Below are 23,568 nucleotides of genomic sequence, written 5' to 3' on the forward strand. Positions count from 1 at the left end.
TTACTGATCATAGCCGCAAAGCCTTCTCAGAGTGGTGTTCTGTAGGCCCATTAACAGCGAAGAGAGAACAATGGCAATGCAGGAAGAACATTGGAAGGAGTATAAAATAATGGAACTATAATGGAATAATGGAAAATCTCCTCAATTTGAAGCCATCTCTTGATGAGACCGCCGCTGCGATGGAAAGTGGTTTGCCTTTTGTAATGGCTTCAGCTTAATTTCAGTGATGTTACTACAGTGAATATGCAAATTGTTCAGAATTGGGTTGGGGGGTTCAGGAAATAAGCTGTACCGTTGTCATAGATACGCTTGTTCGGGGTGGGGACATTTCTTATCAAGGTTCCCCTGGGGGGCAGATGCTGTTTGTTTGTTTAAATTAACAGTAATGAAAAGTTAATTAAACAAGATGATTGAAAAGTGCTGAGAGACAGGGAGGGGAGACTGGATTACATGCACAGGATTGCTTTGCATTATTGTGTGACGGTTGTTTAGTTCATTCATTTATTCATAAACGTATCCTTTCCAGAAACCAAATGTAATTAGTATCACTTTGCTGATGTCTGTTACCACTTTGGCAATGAATAATGAAGTTTGTGTATTTGAATATTTCAACAGAATATTAAGAAGAAGATGCATCTTTATTTGGAGGAGGAATCTTTTTTTCAGATCTTATCTTTTTTAATACCAGTTGTTCAAACTTGAGAAACTTTTTTTTTTTTAATATTGTTTATGCAATGCAAGCTGAAAATAACATCTTGTTCTCAATTCTGTCTAACCACAATGCATGTTATCCTTAAGGCATGGCAACTTGTGGATTATTTTCAGAGCTACACTAAAGTACATGCCATAGTCTGCTGTATGCATGCTGAAAAGTAAGCACTTGAACACAAAGGTCTCCCTACAATGAGTCTAAACATTGGCCTTCACTTATTTTCTTTGTGTTGTAGGGTCAGCTGAGTTGCACAGCTGTCTCCTCACTGATAAGACTCATGGGACCATGCTCCACTACTGAGTCTACCAACTCCAAATGAGTACCCCTCTGTGGAATTAACCATCAGTGCCAGTTTGAGAGATCTATATGAGAAGCACGTGAGACATGTATGAGCACACCCTCTGCCTGAGCCCTTTTGGGCATGAACACATTCAAATGTTACCATATCAACCTAAATCTATGATGCTTTTGTGTATAAGAGTACCTGTGTCACATGTGGGGATGAGGAGACCACCAATGGCAGGGCACTTGACACACACTGATGGGATTGATCGATTTTAGCTATTTTACTGATGATTGTGATTGATGATCTGAACTGAGTGCAACATTCACACAAAAAAGACCCCTTTGTGGGACCTGCTCCCCAGCCAGGCATGGTGGTGCATCCCTTTTCTTGCAATAAAAACACAACTTGTATTCTTCACCACACCATCCATGTATCTGCTTGTTATTTAAAATGCTAATGGAGGAGGTACTGTCAAAACAACGATGTACCACCTAATGGTGAAATCAGGCACACTTTATCATTGTAATGTTTAAGGACATTGGGAGTGTTGCTCCTGTAGTTATATTTCACTAATGAAAGCAGGCTGGACAGATGCATTAATGAGGCAAGGCTAGGCAGTCATTATGGGTCTGATATAATTGGTGAGTACCCAGAAAAAAATGGAAAAAAAGGCAATTATGCATGTACTTGAAATGTGGAGTTCTACTCCATTTTGTCACATATTTTCCATTTTCCTCATTTACAATTATTAAATTAAAGCCAGAATAGAATTATTCCCATTACTTTAGAGAGAATATTTGTCTAGCCGAATGCACAGATTGAAAACATAAAGCATTAAAATGGATACATTTTGATTGAACTGTTCTGCATGCAACTACAAGTTGGTCACAATCTGAATTCACATTAGAAAAGACACAAGTTACTTTCGCCCAAGGAAATAAACACAAGGTACTCTGTGAAAGAGGCAAGTGTAACCCAAGAATTTTTTTCTCCCAGTGAGTAACCTAAGGGATAGTGAGTCCTTACATCACATAACCTTTTCCTGCCTCACTTAAAGTGTCCTCTCAGACAAAAAATCTTTCCCATTGAAAAATATAGTTTTAAAGAGATAACAAACTTTCATTGATACAATAGCATTTCTGTTAATTGCTGAGAACACAAGTAAATGTAAGGCAATGTGCAACAGCTGAATACCCACTTCAGTAAACTAAAAACTTGGGGTTGCTAACACTTTTTAATGCCCCAACAGTTAAATGGAACATTTACTAAGACTTAAACATCCCTTGCACCATTTTGCCTTCCTTCCTGATAGATACTTACCTACTTCTATGTAACCCTGTTAAAAATGGCACTCCAATAGTCTGCCCATAGTAATAACAACTGAATGAAGGAAGGAAGAAAAGAAGGAAATACATATCATAACACTATTGGTTTGTTGCTATACCATTCTGAAGCCACTGTGTTGCATATGTGGGAGATTTTCGTTTGTGTGGAAGTCTCGCTGTGTAGTGCGTTCCAATTAACGCAAGTGCATTGTAGTTAGTCATAATAACTGACACATTACTGATGTATAACAGTGTTATGATTTACACAACTGTTAAATATTATGCAATGACAGTAATTAAATCCATACCTAATTCACCCCTGACAAGCAGACAAAAGCATGTTGTTTTCTGTCAATAAAACAGAATTAATGCCGATTCCCTCAGGGAATACTGCATGTAAAAAAAATAAAATCACGTAAAAACATACCACAAAATTGGAGTTGACGCTTATTCCAGATTGGCCTTTCTTCCTGCCAGACAGTGCTTTGCTGTATGTTTGCTTGTGTGTGTGTGTGTGTGAGTGGTTCCACAGAAAATCATTCCTAAATTTTGACATTTCCTGTCTTTAACAAATGACATTTTACCTGTCCTTTCTATGAGCTATGATCTACTTTATCATAAGTTATCATTAACTGCAGGGAATATATAGGGGTTTCTGGTTTTCATGACCAAAAACAGATTTAGTGTGATATGATCCTGAAATTATTGGTGCTCTACAATCCACTGCATGTTCTGTTATATCCCATACATTTTGGGATGTGCTGGTGTTGGTTGGCCCAACCACAACCAAAATAGAATTCTATTTCAAAAGTCTGCTGTCATTCATTACGTGAAGCCATAGTCTGATGTTAACTAAATGTAATTTAAGTTAACAGTAAAATGTGTGCCAAGCAACTCATGTTCTTATATTGTTGGCTTGATGTGAAATGCTTTTATCCTGATTACGTAACCATGTTACATCGTTATTTAATACATGCTCATGCACACTCTGCATAGCTACAGACCTGCTGCAAGAGATTAGCTTTAGAGCATACCACCACAAAAAATGTCAGAGACTGCATCAGAGCCTACATTACATTACATTACAGTCATTTAGCAGACTCTCTTATTCAGAGTGACTTACACTGTGGGAAAACATTCATCTGATTAATATGAGAAATAGTGCCAGACCTGGCTAAAAACATTCCCAGACCAGCGAGTATATATGTCACATTATTAAAGTAGGAATGGAAGTTAACTATGCTTTCCAAAACTAAAATACAAATTCTGAGTACAAACAATAATAACCATAATAAGCCCTAATAAGAAAAAACCAAACCATAATTATCATACCCAAAGTTTTACTTATGCTATCCTACCTTACCTTTTCCATTTGGAAATATTTACACATTAATTTAGTTGAATAGGGAAACAGATTCTGGACTTTCTTTCCAGTTCTCATGGATCCGGGATGGTCCAGGATTAAAACTCCAAATCATATTAAAGCATCTATGCAAACTGTATACTGTAAAGCTGTATACAAACCAATGGACATTGCTGCTAAGAGTGCAGTTTTGACAATATGTTTGGGGAAAAAAAAGTATGTCCAGTTTAGCTGGTAAGGGCTAAACCAAATTAGAATTCCTTGTGAAAAGGTGGTGTTGGTAAACTTTTCAGTTTTAGTTTCATAAATTATATCCATGAAGAGTGGGTTTTTTCCATTCACTTTGTATCTTCCATAATCTGTTCTATTTCATTCACTCCAGTATACAGTAATACAGACAGTCCACAAAATAACTATTATCTAAAGGTGTTGAGACAATTTTGTGCCAATGTACTGGTATGCCAAAATCAGCTGTCACTGGGTAATCAGTCATGCCAGACAGAGGACCTTCCAGGGAATTTCATCAGAAATCACTTGCAGCTCTTCGTTTTCAATCTAATGTTGCTGTTGGTTTGGTGAGTTGTCTGAGAAAATAACCCACTATATGCATACAGGGCATGAAGATGGGTTTGGATTGAAAACGTGCAATGCTGGAAATATCAACAACATAAATATCTACATACAATGCATGGATTCAGATTCAGATGTTGGTATGCATTATTCTTGTTACATCATGCTGTTATGTATATTGGGGAAGCGGTATTAATGTAATGATTAATATAACACTTTATGACCTTGGGCAATATTTATGGATATTACAATTTTGTTCAAAATACAGTGTCCCCTGTGTGTACCCATGCTCAATAAAACTTTGCATGGCACTTGTGCGGGAGACATCTATGTCCTTAACTTTGAGTAAGAGTGACATTTCTTTTACATTTTTGGTTACACATAATTGAGTTTGGCAGTGAAAGATTTTTTTTGTTTGTTTTTTAATATGTTATGTAAGACTATATGAATGCTGCTAAAAATCTGCTAAAATATGTTCACTTAAAGTTAAAGAGCTAAAGCCCCTCTTTTAATATGTCAAATGAAACACCTTACTTTTTCCGCAGCTGAGGAGTATGCAAATGTATTCCTCCTACTCTGTCATTTGTAACCACTAAATAGGCCCAGTACAGTTAAAACCAAAGTTACCACAGAGTGAGTGTACTGTAATTGCTTACAGCAGAAGTGATTACCAGCCTTTGTGTATGGCTATGCAAGTCATTTGTGTCACAGGCTGCGCATGGCAGTACCTGGGAATACAGGTTTACAAGGATCGCTTCACTGAGAGCTATCAGTGACATAGCCCCACATGCACTGAGGCATCAGGCCTTGCAATTTTCTTTCTCCCTGAGTTACGCTACGATATTTTCCACAAACACGTGTCAGAGTGTGCTGAACCTTTTGGTGCTCGGCCCAAGCGGTGTCCCCCACAGCAGCCGATCACCTGCGACCGTTAACTTCCCCCTCCACAATCCCCATGGCGGAGAAAGCACCATATGGCCGGGCGCTCAGATCGCATTGTTTCCGGCGCATTCGTCTTCCTCTCTCTACACCTGCTGCACATATGAGAGAACGCAGTTAATTACCCATGCACATCTGCAGGGCTCCTGTATTTACTTTTCACCGTTTTTCGCCCGAGAGTGGGACCATTCGTTCTATGGTGCACGCCAGGTGGCTCTGTGGGATGGGTTCCTGCTCAAAGTTTCGGCTCTCTCGTGAAAGAGCCCGTAAATAATTCATAGTTTTGCTCAAACAAAGAGCACAAGCAAAAGGGTTAGCTGTTTTCCATATGGTCAAGATTATGAGAGGACTTGCCGGGAAGCATCATGTATATTCATAACGTCATGAGAAGCAAAACTTTCAGCTTCTTGCCCAGTCTATTTTTTCAATGTTCAGGACTCTCCCATATTTCTCTCTTAAACCATGACTGATATGAGGTCCGTAGGTCCATAATTTATAACACGCATATCAAAACTTGACACACAGCTGAAACGTTTCTCCAAGTTTTGTAAGTTAGTGTTTTGTGTAATGTTCCCATGTTCCCACAAAGCATATAACGTACATACATATTCTGGAATGTAATGCGCTACAGCAGGAGAACCATAAAAAAAGAACAAAGGGAAAATGAACAAAAGCAATGATTATTTGTCAAACCTATGTTAACAATGAATCTTCCAAACAATGCACTGTATCCACTGTCTGTGCATATGCAAGCAAGAGCAAAACTACACAACAGCCTTGATGTTGTCAAAAAGTGAGAACATTTGCAATGTCAGTGAAAAGTAAAGAAAAATGGTGTGACTAGTGAGAATATATCTCATGCATTTATAGATATAGGGATAGATATTTCATAGATTATAGGACAGAGCACAGTAACCCACACAATGTCGATTAGTAGGTCAAAGCATTCTATTTCAGAAAACCTGTGTCTGGAGTAAAAATCTCTATGTCTGTCAGCATCTGAAGGTATAGACAAGATGCTGAATACACAGTAAGATCAGTCTGTTTTGAGATACAGATTATTTGGTGCAACCTGAGTAAAGGTTACTCTGTCCATTACTTTCAGACTACCTGAGTGAGAAGCGTAACCTGAGACATGTAACTGGAAGGATGGAGGTTTCAAATACCATGTAGTGCGGTTTCCTTGATCAAACTACATGAGCAGACTCCTTGACCGCAGGCAGTTTACTCCTTCAAGGTGACCCAGCAGGACATTAAATCATGAAAGCGTTTCATGATTTGCACCAGGCTGATTTAAGCCTGTGTTACCAAGAGCAGTTAGGTATCATAACAAGTGAGGATGTAACTTAAAAATATGATGTAAAATGAATAGAAATTGTTGCTCAAAGCAAAGAACAAAGTGTTGATATAGTCTAAATTCCTCATTTTGCCAGTCAAGTTTTTTTTTTTTTTGTTTTATTATTATTTTTATTCATCCCCAATTGAACTATGTAGAGTCTAAGGCCTGTAGGCTTCTGTCACTCCCTGTCACTCACGGGACATGTGACCTCTGTCTCCCCTAACTAGCAAACTCCCGTACATTAGTCTCCAATGAAACTATTAAGTCACATAGCGATGCTAATGAAAGCTGTCTCTTAAAACATTAACGGCACTCACAGCATTTCCTCCTCTTTAGAAAGGCGATTCCAGGAGCGTGAAGCACTTCAGTGCACTGTTAAATCTGGAAATCAATCATCACATCAGCCAATCAATTTGGCAATCGGAACATTTGTCTCACTTAACTTATTACACAGTATCGGGCTGATTGAAGCAAGCTACCTGCTGAACCACTGTGAGATAGGATGTGCTTATTTATACTGGGTACGTACTTAATTTAATCAGCATATATGGTTCAGGTACTATTACGTGCACAAGTACTGTACTGTTCTCAGAGCACACCGTATACAGTGTGCATCTTATTTCTTCAAGGCAGTGAAAGCTTGAATTTCAATCTACAAATTTCTATATTTTACCATGGATCACAGCTGTAAGGAAATAAATAAAGAAATAAATAATCAAGTACCCCTATCTTAGGAATTTATGCCAAAAAGACAAAACATTAAAAACTCTGAGCTACTGAGGTACAGAATTTGATTCCATGCTCACAATGAGCTAAAGGTGCAGAGTATAAGAGAATAAAAGAGGGTTGAATTCAACACAGGAGAGGATTTATTCTGGGTCACATGAGAAAAGCCAACATAAGAAGAAGAAAATAAAACCATGAGAATGAGACTTTTGAGGCACTGCTGGCATTCAGGTGGGGTGCAGTCATTTGCACCCTTTCTGTTCTCAAAGTATACGTGTACACACACACACACACACACACACACACACACACATTCACACACCATTATTTAATAAGCTGCAGAAAGGCACTACAATAGGTTACTGTGTAGCATCGCTGGAATGATGTAATCTGATGATGACAGAGAGTGAATGTATGAAAAGCATTTGTCCACTTCTGGGGCAATTGCCACATATTATCCTTTTTTTCTGTGAGCTCCAAAAAGCAAACTGTAAGTACAACTCCAGATAATTGCATGTGCTCGATACCGTTGTGACTTAAACACTCAACCAAATATGCACATACCAGGTAGAGTTCTTCGAGACCAGCTAACTCCCACAACCCACACCATTACTAAAGTCTGACTACAGTTATCTCCATTTTGCTTCATTTAATTTTAACTCTTTGGCATATTTTAGCTGAGAAAACATTACACTGACCACATTTATTTAAGCATGGGCCAATTTTCAGCCAGGAATTTCAAGGCAGAGAAAAGAGAATGACTATTTGCACAGTGAGTTTATGACTGTTTTGCATGTGAAGACATGCAAACGACTGTTCTATGTTATAAGCTTTCCTTAGTTTTTCCATCTCTTCCAAAACTTGTGGCTGCACAAATTTGCCACATGCCAAAGTCATGAAAAAGTATTCGCGCCCTTCCCTATTTCCTCTTTTATTGCATTTTTCTCTCACTGAACGGTTTCATATCTTCTATCTCTAATTGGGTGATGCAGCAGGACAATGATCTAAAACACAGAAGCAAGGCCACATCTGAACAGGTAAAAAAAGCAAAATTAAAGTCAAAGTCCTGACTTCAATCCAATAGAGATGATGTGGCAGGGCCTGAAAAGAGCAGTTCATGCTCGAAGACCTACCAATCTGTCAGCGTTAAAGCAGTTCTGCAAAGAAGAGTGGGCCAAGATTCCTCCACAGAGATGTGCACGGCTCATATTATCGGAAGCGTTTAGTTGCAGTTATTGCCACTAAGGGTGGTCCAACACCAGACATCAGGTTTAAGGGGGCATTTGCTTTTTTCACAAGGGTGATATGGGTATATGTTAACTATTTTCATTGAAGGAAAAAAAAAACATTAAAATACTGCATTTTGTGATTCCTTTGTAGGTCAGCTTCCCTTTGTGCAATATTACATTTTGTTTGAAAATCTAAAACCATTCAGTGCTCCAAATAGGCATTAATTGAGAATATCAAGAAGGGGGAAATGCTTTTTCATGCCACTGTAGCTTAATGCAGGACATGACAAGCCATTGCAGTCTTAAAAAATATCACTAGTTAACTATTCCATTGTCTAACTTTCAGTGAGGAAATAGCACATAGAATGGTAAGCCTTTTTGAATAGTTAAATTAGCATGGCATTTGTATATGACAAACATAAACTGCTACATGACTACATATATGTCACAGCCAAATTGTCTGTATATTCTTATTACTCTGGATAAGTGCATCTGCTATGTTATGAATGTATCAAGGTATGGCACACTTCATTATTTCAACATCATATATAGCTACTGCATACCAAAGCATATGACAAAATGGCTTCACAATGCAATATTCAATCATTGCAAAGATGTAAAGGTCTCAAACATCTAAAACCCTTCCAGAGCTGAATTCCCAAAGAGAAATAGCTATACAAATTTACTGCTGATGGAGAGACGAGGCCTTTGTAACTTTAATTTTAGATTTAGGGTAATAAAACACAATTGTCAAAAGACCCAAGACATTGCAAGCATGAGCAGCATAACAACATGTTGCCCATGGGCATCTTTATTTGCATATAGGATTAGTCCTCTGACATGAACCATTAAGCTCAGACTTCAAAACCTTCAAATAACTTGGATGAGCTAGTGCAGAGGTCAAAGTCAGCCCCAATACACAATTTGCTTTTATCAGAAAAAAGTAGCAGCTGAATGTTTGTGACACAAAGTAGGCTTCCATTCATTAAAAATAAAACGTTCCTGTCCATTTTGGGATCCTACTCTGTATATTTTGAAGATATAAATATATATCCCATATACATTTGCCTCTGGATATAATTACAGTACTTGGTTAAAAGTAATTCCCTTCAGGGCGCAAATGAATCATCTGACTAGGATTCAGAACCCACCATTTATTAGCCTACCCAGAACGCAAAGGGTGAGACAGAGATTCCGACAGTGCCGAATAACAGCAATGATAGTTGTAGCAAGGGACAGACAATTTATGGCCCCCTCTCTGCTTTTTACAAACGGCTGTAATTAAACACACACATATGGGCAGGGGTGGAACAATGCACCTAATGTTTTCTAATGCTTCCAAGCATTGTAGGTTTCCCCACTATAATACATCACTGCTCCGTCTTTAAACATTTATAAGCAAGATGGTTATGAAACCCTGCGTCCTTTCCCTTGTTGAAAAACAGCCGCGATACAAATCGGACGGCACAGTCCACAGAGTGTTGTGTACGGCACAACCAGCAAAGAGCCATGCGAGTGCAGTCAAAGTTTAAACAATCTGCATGCCTAACACAACACTACATAATGCTGGAGTGGACACTGGTCCACTCCCGCTTTCAGATGTACTGAGTGGGAACATAAGCTAACAACTCCGTTTTGTCTTCATACGGCTGCCTGATAACAAACAGTTGACTCAGGCCCTTGCAAGGGATGCCCAGCGGCTTTCTAACACCGGTACATTATAATGTCTGTGTATTCATCATCCGAGGTGATTTCTGCTTGAGTGCAGAAGTGTACTGGGCATGCTGCCATTTCCTCACAAGTAACACAGCATTACACCATGGCGGCGGGGCTAAGAGCCGGCTCACGGGCTGTGCTAAATAAACTCTGAGAGACCCTGCAACATTTGTCATGTTAGCCTCTCCTCAGCTTCATAAGCCGCCACAGCCCCCCCACCCACCCACATAAACCGAATCTTATCTGACCCCAACCCACTCGCTAAGACCAGTTCTGGAGCTGAGGCTTGTTACTGTTTGAACAGGAGTCCCAGGTCATCGAGTCTAAGAAGGCCAGTGAAAGCACACTATTATGAGACTATCTGTGGACGAGGCGGCAAGAGAAGTTTAACAAGTTCCAGGGCAACGTGCACAGCATTCAGAAATCAATATTTTGGAATACATCCATACTAATATGCTGTCGTCGTCACCCCCCCTCCCCCTCCCACACACACACACACACACACACATACACACAGTAGGCAGAGGGTCAGGGTTTTTTATATTCAAGTGACATTTTCTGTTAAACCTCTGAGATAATGCTGCAGTGCTTTCATTAAAGAGAGCAAGCCACAGCGAGATTCCACAGCAGGGGGATCTGCCTCAGAGGAAACACTTTTTCTGCTGTGTTGTCAAGGTCATCGGGACCAAGGAACAGGAGAACTAGAGAGAAAATATTCCATCTTTGTCTTATCTTTGTACGGTTCCATGAAACATTCAGGACATATATTAACCATGACATGTGTATTTTATGTTTGTGAAAACATTTGACATACAATATCAAATATCTTGTAATTTTTTTGTTTGTTTTATTTGCGTCAAAATACAGCCAAAACCCCCCTCACCTCCCCACACAAGAAAAGTCTATGCTATTTGTGGTACCACTGTTGTGACTCTTTGTCCATCTGTAAATGATGAAGGGAGGTGGCAAACCACAGACTGGTGAAATCTGACATTTGTACAGCCCAGTGCTGTATTACGAGGGGTGAGATCACAGCCTCGTACAGAGGCACGGGCAAAGAAGGGGTGGTGTCGCACCCTTCCAGCCCAACAAAGGGCACTGTGTTTGGCGAAACTGGCCCAAGCAGCCAGTAGGGAGCGGGCGGCTGTCCAGCACCACCCTTAGAGCCGACATTGTAATATCGCCGAGACCATGTGTCAGCACCTGGCCTGTCAACACAGCTTTGTTTACTGTGAACTACAGCAACCCACACGCAGAACCGGGGCCTGTGGCACATTCCTCTCATGCCGTGATGTTTGGCGCTCATGGTTTTGACCTTAGCGATTTCTGTGGAATTGTCCAAGACACCTAGTGTTCATCCACTGGAGAATGACAAAGCATGTTACAACACCCCAAACCATCACAGCATTTATGCAAACAAGACCTCCAAGCACACCACCTACTAATACAGTGACTCACAAAAATTCTAGTAACTCCAGTAATGAACTTGCCAACACCGATCATACTCTCAATTAGTTTACATTTCCCTGTGAAATTGTTTAGCTTGTTCATATACTTTCTTATGACATCAGAATTTATCAACACTGTACATGTCCATGAAGAAATTCATTAACTCTTCAATCTCTATTCCACAACTGTCAGCACTCACCTCGACAGTGCACCCCTTCATCGAAGCCATCTTCACAGTCTATCACCCCATTGCAGAGTTTATTAAAGTGAATGCACCGCCTTGTGCCGGCGCACTGCATGTGGTTAAGAGGACACTTCACTGGCAACTCCTCTGTACCTGTGTGAGAGAGAAGGGGCACCATTAGCAAGCTCGCACTTCACTTCACAGCCCACAAGGCTAAGTATTCATTGTATGGGTAGAACGGGAGTAAAACAGGTGTGCAAACAGATATGGGGCAGCAGAATGGGAAAGTGATTGAAGAACTTGACTTGAAACCAGATAGTTGCAGGTTCAAATCTAAGACCTTGCCACTCAAAACTTGGGGAAGGTACTTAATTAACCACAAGTGCTTCTGCAAATGTCCAGCTGTATAACTGGAAAATGTGTGACATAAGGGCTATGCAAGCTATGCAAATGGCCATCTGTTGATTAAAAATGTAATCACACAGATACCTTCAACTTGATTGCCCCAGAAACCATTTACACCATGTGACATGGTTAGCAACTTTGTGTATGAAGATGGCCAATGCTTGAGCAAAGTCAGTTCAGGTGGACTGCCCCTGTTTTTTCCAGTCCATTCCCATATTTTCCACTTTTTTCTTTGATTTTCTATCACTTTAAATCAAGTCCTCTGTAGTGTTGGAGAGGGAATAATGCCCACAGAATTTCCCCTGGCTTTCCCAGCAGACTCCTGTTCCAGTTATGTGATCTCAGGGAGAGCACCATGGATAATTTACCAAACATGAGAGGTGTTTAAAAATATGCCGTCTCTGAAGCTTTGGCCCCCCCTGTGGTTGGAGCGGACGCCCCTACATCTGAGCTCAGGAGCCGTGAGGAGAGAAATGGCCCATGACACACATTTCAGCAAAGACAAATAGCTGTTTTAAGAATTTGTGTCCCGATAAGTGAGAATCCATTCCCTGTGTCCTCTTCAAAATGACGTTTCCATCTTACCAATCTCTTTCTCCACCTAATGTTTCTTTGTTCTAAAATAAAAGATTTTCATTTGAGGGTTGATGTCTGCAAACTTGCTGTACAACAGCCACGTGGCCAGGTATTGACATTGGTGCCAGCTAGGCCTTTTGCTGAGAACAACATGTGGTGTTTCTGCCATTCCGACATCAATTGTTTTTACAATTGTTTTCCACAATCAGGCTAGAGCACTTTGTTTCCTCGACTGAAGTCAAATTGGCAAAACTCAATGTTTATAGAACAGGCTCTAAATTACTTCTGAAACCGAGGTATGGGAAAGTGTTCCATTTGTGAACTCTATTTCAGGGTCGGGCATTGCTAACATGGCCTTTTGATGTAGCTGGCACCCTATTGTATTCCTTTGATTGAAACAACAAAATTAAAAAGTAAATTGTATTAAGCTTCAAAACAAAGCCATTAACCACTAATCAAAAAAAGAGAATGGAATTATAAAAATGAAATTTAATTAAAAGAGAAAAAAGATTGGGGTTTAATTGTTTCAATGCATTATATTGTCTTTCAGGAATGCACATAAAGTTCTGTGTGACAGAAAAGCATTGTTTGGTAGTTAAAATCTCCAAGGGTTTATATGAACACTCTGTAGTCTTTTACATATCAGTATTGATCAGGCTTGAGAGTTATCTGTTCACTTCCCACATGAGACAGCTGAATGCTTATCCAGAATGATGTATATTTCACATGCTGTCCTTATACATACTGTACTGGAAATTCAGATTAAGGACCTTGCTCAAAATTACAATGGTACAGCACCATGTGGGAATTAAACATTCAGATTATAAACCCTACTGCGTTACTCCTAACAGTTCACTGTGTATGTCACACATTGTTGTAATACAGGCACAAAGTGTTTTGAGCAATGTGTACCACACAGCATGTGTCCATGGCACACAAGTGCCAACAGAGAACACTGGTCACTTGCTTTAAGAAATGGTAGAGCTTGACAGCAAGAGAACAACCTTTCCTGCAATTTCCTTCCAGTAGGACAGAAGCAAGGAGCCAGTCCATGACAATACAGTTCAGTTTAAATTCAATCATTACACCATATTCAGGTCATGAAAACATACCACCCAGCTACTGGTGACTTTCTCAGTGATGACGGATACGGCAAAACATCTGACTTAGTCATCAGAATGGCTTAGCTACAGGATATTTAAAAGGGACGCTGGGTTATTTCTCTAACTCAAAAGTGAAAAGACTTAAGTCAGGCTTGAAAGGGTCATTAACATTATGTGCACTTGATATGTAATTTGGTAAGTGACTTTCCAACTTTTCCTAAGGTTTATTTTCCAATACTTCCAATACTTTATCTAAAAATATACATTTAAACACACTACATAAAAATATTACAGTAATTTCATTTTAATAATCATTTTCATAAACATTAATTTAAATAATTATTCATTTTTATTTTTCAAAAAATATGGCCTCTTTAAGATAGCCATGTACACATCTGTGTTTTCTGGCCAAGATTGTTATGTTTGGTATTTCAGAACAATTACAGCTTACATTATTTTTTTCCAAACTAACCACCATTCTTTATCCACATGAATTAAACATATTAATGTAATGGCAATTCTACAAAAGACCCGGTCTTTTGTATACATGGAAATTGACTGGGCTCTCATTTATTAGGGCAATATCAGATTTGTTTTGAGGACTATGCGACCCTGTGTATGCTACAGTTTATGCAAACAAACACCTACAAGAGTCCTACATGGGATCATTTTTTTGATCCTTCACCCACTTGCTCCAGGAATGTTTCATTGCACACCCACACCATCTCCTCCCACTCCTACCAGCAATGTCCATTTCAAAGCAATATGATGGGGTTAGGCCTAGCAGAGTTTTACATTTATTTTCATTTACGACCCTCGCCCTAATGCTGCAATTGCTTTCAATGAAACACGTTTAAAGTTACAATTAATAGGCTACAGCACTTGTCCAGATAGCCAGTCATCAGATTGAATAATCATTTTGAATGAAGACGTTGGCTCAATTTACAATTAAGGGAACATCAAATGGTCAAAACTAATCATGAAATCCTGACACGCTACAAAAACTGATATAATATCATGACAGATTTTTACTGTGTTCTGATTATTTCTGTGACCTGGCATAATGTCACATCTCTCCTGTTTTGCTCGGTTGAAGTTATTTAACCTTTATTTTACCAGGAGGGCTCAAATGAGAACCAATTCTCTTTTACAATGACAAACTCAAGGAGGAAATTATTTAGTCAATTAAGATGGGGGATTATTAGATGGCCAGATTGAAAGAGACTGATTAGAAATTTAGCCATGACACTGGGGACTCTTTCTGATAAGTGCTACGCGATCTTTAAAGATCACAGAGTTAGGACCTCAGCTTCATACCTCATCCAAAAGGTAGCACATCCAATATAACAGTTTCCCCATTACTGCTCTGGGGCATTGGTCTCCTGTTTGGTCCAGTGGGAAGACTGCCTCCTACTGGCACATGAAGAGCACTCCCAATAGCCTGGTTTTCTCTTAATACTGATCTTTTTTTTTGGATCTCAAAACTCCTTTCATCCTTTTTGTGACCACCTATAGTAGAGTGAATTGGCCACATTGTCTTCCCATATTCAGCTGGGGTCCACGGGACCCAGCAGTTCCCAGTCCATGTTCTGGGCTATAGCTCCTGCTCTCCAGCCAATGGCATCCCACGTCACAACAAAGAAGCATGCTTTGTGACAATGACAAAGTGGGACACGCTGGTCATCGCACATTTACAGAAACACGTCTACAGCCGTTTCAAGATTCATGGGGTACTTAGGTAACCCTCATCTGGTCGACAGCCAACAATCCCCATAAAATGTACATAACCATCACTGTGACTTGCTTCCTCATGCAGCATTTTGTCACACTGCCCCTTAACTGCATCAGGTTCAATTACCATAACTACTGTTCAGCCACTTTGGCTGAGATTGATGACACACGCGACTAACTGAGCAATCTACCCTCATCCAGTCCCCTTATGTGCCATAGAGTTAAGAGCGCCAGCCCAAGATATCTCTATACCTTCCTGCTGTATATTCAGTTAAAGAAATATTTCACTTGCATTTAATAAGTTAAGTTAATGTTGCAATTAAGAGGACCATTAGTATAGTGGATTGCCATCCCTGATGTATTCAAAGGGGTTATTTATAAAGGGAGTTATGTATCTCGGCATTAAAATGGCAATGATTCACTTTCATAGTGGACTTGCCACTGTACTCAGTACAATTAGAAAAAATGAGATCCTCTCTTTTTCATATTTATTCTCAGTAAATGTTAAAATCACTCCAGTGCAAGTGAACTCTATTTCACATTTGATATTTATATGCTACAGTGATGACCACTGTCTTTTTTTCTTTAATTTAAAGTAGCTTCCATTTTTATTCATACCCCTGACTGTCAGCTTGTTTTTAAGATGTGTTACACTTAAATCTTAATAGTATTGCACAGAGCAAATGCAGATTGTTTACATATATTGAATTCTAATCCAGAAAACATGAGGGTCACATTTATTCACACCAATCTTTAAAACAAAATTTGACAACTGAAATCTACTCCAAAGCTTGAAGCATCCAAATGTTTCTTGTTTCCCTACGCCCGGTATCAGAGGATGAAACAGACAGAACAGATTCATCTGTACCATTCATTATCATGGTTATGCTCAGACATCAGAATCTACCACTTTCCAATATAGTGTCAATTATTAATTTAAGGCCACAGTGGCAACCCGGTCAAGAAGAGGATGTGTTTAACTTGCCACCACAGGCTGTGAGAGATGTGGTTATGGAGTGAGCCGCAAATCCAAAGACAACAGTTGGCAATCTCCTAGACAAACTTTCATCTTCAGATTACAGAGTGTCAAAAAGAACCCTTAAAATTTGCATGTATGGCCGGGTTGCAAGCAAGCCTCTTCTGAAAGCAAGCCACAAAAAAGGCAACTGGAATTTCCCAAACCACATCTGAGTGACAAAATATGCCTGTCTTATGGTTAGATGAAATGAAAATTAAGCTTTTTGGACATGCCCATCAGACTTATGTTTGTCATAAAAGATGGAAGCATATATTGAACTCATGCTCACTGGGAAAAATGATGAGGGTATATTATGTTTTGGAGCCCTTGTTAGGATAAGATTTTCGTCAGAAACCTAGTTCCCTTGACCAAAAAGCTAAAACTTGTTTGAAAATTTGTTCAATGATCCAAAAACCTGGTTCCCTCTGCCAAGAAGCTTTAACTTGTCCGGAAACATATTCAGTGATCCAACAAATTCTTCCAAGTCTACAAAGAAGTGATTAACTAAGCACCAAATAAATGTTCTCATTGTGAATTAATTTCCAGACCTAAATCTAAAAAAAAATCTTAAGAACCTCAAGCAATTCTTCCAGGGGGACAGTCAGAAATTCCCCTCAGAAGTGTCAGAATCTCAGAAAACATTACAGGAAATTTCTTGTCAGCGTAATCCATGCAAGAAGAGAATCTATAAAATACTAATCACAGGGATAATAACAAATGTGATGCTTGAGTTTTATGTGATAAAGTTCATTATTTGAGAACAAAATGACTGTCTGAGCAATGCTATTAACATTAAATAGCATATTCTTAGCATTTTTGTTTTAATTCAGAAAAAATGATCAAATATGCACATGAATTTTGGTTTATTTTACTGACATGATATCTTAAAAAAGAACATGTCTCTGTATAGATATTCTCACTGTAGAATTGTCTCACTGAAAGTCCACGTGTGTCTGCTTCTCTTTGTCTTTCTGTGCTGATCTGCATACTTTCCTTTCTTGGTGGAAACTGCTTGTATATCCACTGTTCCAACATAAATGTACAACTATTAACATGAAAAAGTTATTATGTTAACATGTAAACTAAAATAATGTCAAATAATTATTTATGAAATTACTTTTACTTAATAAATTACTTGATAAACCCATTAGCAATTAATTCCCATTTGTTTTTTTTGTTTTTTTTTTTAATTTTTAAAATAAAAATATATATATATTTTTGTCATCATCTGACCATCAAATGTTTATTAACTGGATGTCTAACAGATGTCTATTAACTGAATCCAAAATGAACTGGCAATGGTTTTTGAGGCTTGTGGAGGTTGTATCTATTAGGTAAAAGCATTCTGCTAGTGTGTTAGTTGATGCATTTATTTAATAATGGCTGGATGTGAGTTTATCAGGCATTATGAATTCAAAAACATTTTGAATAATTTTGCTATTAGAAATCCGGAGGAAATGTTACCCAACTTGTCACCAAAAATAAAATGGGTAATCAAAGAGTGGAGCATTATTCACAATCATTCAGTTTGATTAAATGGACATGACTGTACACATAATATATGGATTAAACCACATCACTGGCAAATTCATATTTCAAGTGTTGTGCTCTGAACCCATTCTTTATGTTTAATTGTGTCACTGCATCTGCCTTTCCAACTATATTTTTTCTCAGTGACACAGCTAAACTTAGTTCACATTCCAATCCGATTCAAGCCTGATAGATTCTTAGTACCAGATATCAAATTGCTTTTTGCACTTTGCATAGTTTATGCAAGGGTGTGTGGGGTCTCTGTCACGGACTTTGATTAACTTAACCAATACTGTCAAGTTCTGCCTGTTCCTTCACACCTTACGAATGGATTAGAGACTAATTCAATTTGACGAGTGGAAGGAATGAATATTCAGTGGCAGCAATGCACTGGCACAAGAACACGCAGATGGGCTTGAACTGCGTGTGCAGTGTAAAGATAATAGAAAATTACACTTTTTTTGCTCAGAACCAAATTACAATAACATATTTTAAAGGTAACAAGTGCATTTTTGCATGCAAAGTTAAAGAGACTTTTACAGCCTTTAGTAATGGGGTGGTTATCAGACGTGGAGACCTAGGTGATGGTTCTAACTGGAGGCCAGATGATATTGAAGCCATCCTTGAGAACAGCATTTAAACTCAAAGGCCATGGAGCATGACTAGCTGTCTCTGCTGAAATGAAGATTGGTTCCATCTTCCCTTTACAGTCTAGTTAGGAAAAAAATACGCCGTGGTGAATTAACGATTTAAAGATTTTACAGTGGACCTAGGACCTAGCACTGCAAGCCAGCCTCAAACAAAATTAGTTTCAATTGTGTTTAATGGAACGAATGGATTATGTCAGCTCTACGAGTTGCATTCTAAACTATGTATTAAGCTAAAAATGTCAATACAATGAACGGTATAATTAGTTCTCTACAGGCACAGAATGTTCCGCATTGAGAGCGTGTTCATTAACACACAACCCATTGCGATTTTCATGTTCAGGAAAAGAAGAAACGTTAAATAATGATAAAAAAGAGAGCAAGCAAATGAAGAATAGGCCCGTTTGACATAATGAGTGGAAAGTGTCTCTGCACTCATTAAGCACCAGAGGGAATACAGTAGATTTTAATTGAGGTTGAGATCTAGCAGTCAGCCTGGAGAGAACACTGTTTTCCAATAGAAGTCACTGGTTAGAAGTAATATTGTGTTTTTTTTTTTCTAAAGCTACATCGTACAGAGTTCTAAAACACACTCTAAACACACATTTCAGCACTTCAGATGATAGTGCCTTTTCATGCCTTTGAGATAAAAAAATTAAACATAAGTCATTGTTCTTGGACACATTTTCCTTGAGTAATGATGTCTGTTCACACAGATAGGATGAGCATGTTTAATTGCAACTGAAAATGCATATTATTATTATTTAATTTATTTTATTTATTTAATTCATGTACTATTTGTCCTTCCATCAGCTTCATAGAAAAGCTAGAACTCAGTACTCCAACAGGATCTCCTGTCAAAATGTGGCTTTGCTCTCTTTTCTTTTCACTGAATACTTTTAATTAAAACCGGGGTGATATTTATCCACTTCGAGGAAGGGAATAAAGAAATAAGGTGAAATCAGCCAGTGCTGGCTAATCCCTGTATTTAATGCGTACTGAAAGCCTTCTGGCGGAAATTTTAGCAGCTATGTTAATTATGATTATCACTTTAATCAGGGGAGGGAGAGCCATGGCTGGAATGATGAATACCAGGATAAAAAAGCATTGAGAGTCAATCAGAGAAGAAGTCATTGAACGTTGCTGTATCGTGAGCCTGTAATGTGCTGTGTCGCAATTACAAGCATGTCTTATTATTAGATTCCATCTGATCCAGCGATGGGTGTCACCAAGAACTCGCTACAGACATTCAATTGAAATGATCCTCATTTTATCCCAGCATCAAAAATCTTTTTTTTTTTTTCCTCTTTTAGTCTATGCAAATGTGTACAAATATACAAAGTACCTCACCAATATCCTCATGTAGCTCAGTAGCATCTTAAGATATGATATGCCAACACTGCGTGATGAACAGTGCATGACTACAGCGGACCAATTCTGCACACATCAAGAGCACATGCAACAAAACAAAGTATTTATTACAGGAGGAGAAAAAAAAGAGAGACAAGGCCCTGTTCATAATTCCTACCTTTGTAAGACTGAGATTTCAGTCAGGAGACCCTGTGAGCTGCCTTGCACAAGATATTAATGTGAAATAATGACTCATGGTAGCAACAGGGAGAAGATACAATTTATATAGTGACAAATGGAAATTGTCAATACAAGCCATTGATCTGTCATGCTATAAGGGTGTCTTTCTTCAAGTACTCATGGACAAAGGAAAACATTATCTTACAACACGCAAGGGGCAATTTGATTGTGGCAATGTCCAATAAATCTATCCCCTATTATGTGCCATTATGTTGTATGCTTCAGTATTGTTGAAATTTTTTCCTCAGTCATAGATCATGTATTGATTGAATGAAGTAAGGGCCGTATTTAGGAAGCTTATCGCTTAGGTTTTTTTATGGTATGCATACTGTACAGCAGTTATTTATAAAAAGTAGTAAAAGCTTATTACCTTACTACAATTGACATAATCTACCAAACAACACTTTATGTGTTTACAATTCAATATTAGGGGTAATAAGAGGCTGTGAATGTCAATTATTGCAATTATGAAGTCCTACTACAAATTTTATGTACAATTTCATAACGAACACAGTTACAGAGATCACAGGTGTCTGTGGCTGTACATTTTCTTGCTAAAAACAATGCTCATGAGACAGTATAATATGTTCATCTGTTTACGTCCATTTCATTTCCTTACAACCTCGTGCATGCCATTTCAAAGGGGACCAGCTCTGTCTGTTCTCATTCGGTCTGATGAATGCGACCACATTCAGAGATGCAGTGGCATTCACGTTGATGTCCGCTGGGGTTTATCTTCAAATGTCAAAGAGATCCACTGTTTCTCTTAGATACAACACAGGCTTGACTGACCCCAAAATATTTCATGCCAACCTCATATTACATAAATCGACTTTGTGTGCACACTTTTAAAGGTATTTTAAAGGTAAGGTTTTACATACGCCTTGACATTTTTTAAAAATGGCATCAGAGATGGCTACTTACAGCCTGTTTAGTAATTTGATCTGAAATTCATCTTTCAAATTCTGCAAAATAGATAGTTAATGCAACCATCACCATTGTGGCATGTTACTTCCTAGAAAGGATATTTGGGGGGCTTATATCATTTATATAAAAAAATTACACTGACAAAGGAGGCTCACGTCATCTTTAGTCATTTTCACTCACTCTATACTTTCACTGTATAGCACTTTGAGAACTTTGAATGGCACAATATAAATGTATCCATTAAAGATCCAGTTAGATGCCAAATATAAAATAAAGTGGAATACAGATGAATGCCTTATGGGAGGTCAACACATTTAAGGATGAGATTAAATAAATGTCTAGGTCCTCTAAATTCTCCTGTTCTCAATCCCACCCAGAGTGTTGCCCTCATTTGGTGCAAACTGCACCTCCCTACTGACAGAGAATCTAGCAGAGAAAACACAAAAGGAGACAAAAATCAAAATCAAATATATGAGGTACAGAAGCTTTCACCTTCTCCAGACAAAGACTAATTTCCAAGATAACCCAAAGATCCACTACAAAAGCATTGCTATGCATTCCATTATAGTATATGTAACTACAAAGTTCAAGTGAATTGCCACAGTGTTGGGAAGCCAACAGCATTCTCATTGACCCAATGCATCCTTCTGGTATGAACACTGTCAAACAGTGCTTCATTGGGGAACCACTATAACTCTGCACAAAAAAAAACAAAGCAAAAACATAGTTCAAATAAAGGCACCATGCATTGAACACAATAAATCACCAAGAAAATAAAATTAAAGGCATTTATCATGCAAGGTAATGTAATCAACACACAATGAAATAAACATGTCATCTATCAAGGCTGGGCATTCATTACAACAAAGGGCATTCTCCATACCTCCAAATGTACATACATCATATCAGGAATCACTCACCACACAATAATATGTCTATACATCACCCACTGAGACATATTTTAGCAGGATACCTGGTTTGGTGACTATTTCACCATTCCAAATCAAAGCTAGCCACTGCTTTACATCACCATGAAAATTTATGAAAAGGAAGAGCTCAGTGGGTACATACAAAATGAAAAGGAATTCTAGAGTTGGCCTCTGATTAAATCTATATTGTAAAATTGTTGAAAGTTTCATTTCTCTCCCTTAGGACCCCTGCGCAACCATAAAGTGCATTTAACCATTGTTTATGAATAGATTTTCTACTGGGAGTCCAAAACTCCACTTCTCTGCAAACCATTATTTGCTTATTGTGGAGCGGAAAACACATTTTATATCATTTCTCACGGCTGGATCTCCATTATAGCGGGAATGAGTGGAGCATCAAGCAGAACAACCCTGGGACCGTGCCAAACTCCATAAAATCTTGTGGAAGAAAAAAAAAAAAAACTTGCCCTTCACTCGGTGTCTTGATGTGGCAGAGACATATTTATCCACTTATTTTAGATTGCTGTCAGAATGATTGCTGCTAAATTTGGAATATGACAGCTTTGGTAAATCAACTATTTCTGAGCCTTTATTAAATAGATCTTTGATTATAAACATTACTCTTTACCAGATACCCAGATAAACAGTGTTCTCTACCTTGATTTCCATAGCCTATGGCTGTTGTTCTTGCCATGTTGGTCAGTCAGACAAGCTATGTAAGTACATCTGGATTACACAAAGGCAGCCTATACTATGTTTTGTATTTTTTTTTTGCTTTTGTATAGTTGCTTAATGCGATTTTCAGTAGTGACTGCCTTCTGGTACACATAAAGCACAAAATGCACCAAATGAGGTAGAAGAACAGTGGGATTTAGCTAGCTAACAAACTCAGTTACTGGCTCAATTAGCAAGCTAGGAAGGTACTGTTCTGTATTAGCTAGCTAGCTAACATGGCCTTATGTAGATTCCCCATTCTTTACTTTGGCTAATCTAGTATAATCTAGTCATTGAAACATTTTTTTATTGTTATTTTGTATTTTGTCATATTTTGTATTTTATTCATATCTGTTTTGATAAATTCAGAAGGTTTTAAATGAGGTGGGCATTTAATTGTAATGTAGCTGGATTACTAGTTAACACCAGGATAAAAATATCCTGTCTGAACAGGGATGGACAGCATGTGCTGTACAAGTAATATGTACAGACAATGAGTAAATTAACAGTGATAAATGTATAATACATATTGTTCTTCATTATTTAACACATAGTTTTTC

At 38.3% G+C, this 23,568-nt stretch overlaps 1 protein-coding gene across 1 annotated transcript in view; it reads right to left on the bottom strand.

The window, feature by feature from the left end:
• Window positions 1-23,568, bottom strand: part of LOC118788809 (low-density lipoprotein receptor-related protein 1B-like) — a 358,625-nt gene that overhangs the window by 239,590 nt on the left and 95,467 nt on the right. Inside the window, exon 2 of the mRNA XM_036544915.1 lies at window positions 11,854-11,991. Coding sequence (XP_036400808.1) covers window positions 11,854-11,991 — 138 coding nt within the window. The remainder of the gene's footprint in view (window positions 1-11,853; window positions 11,992-23,568) is intronic.

Source organism: Megalops cyprinoides, chromosome 14 (assembly GCF_013368585.1).
Source record: "Megalops cyprinoides isolate fMegCyp1 chromosome 14, fMegCyp1.pri, whole genome shotgun sequence".
NCBI lineage: Eukaryota > Metazoa > Chordata > Actinopteri > Elopiformes > Megalopidae > Megalops > Megalops cyprinoides.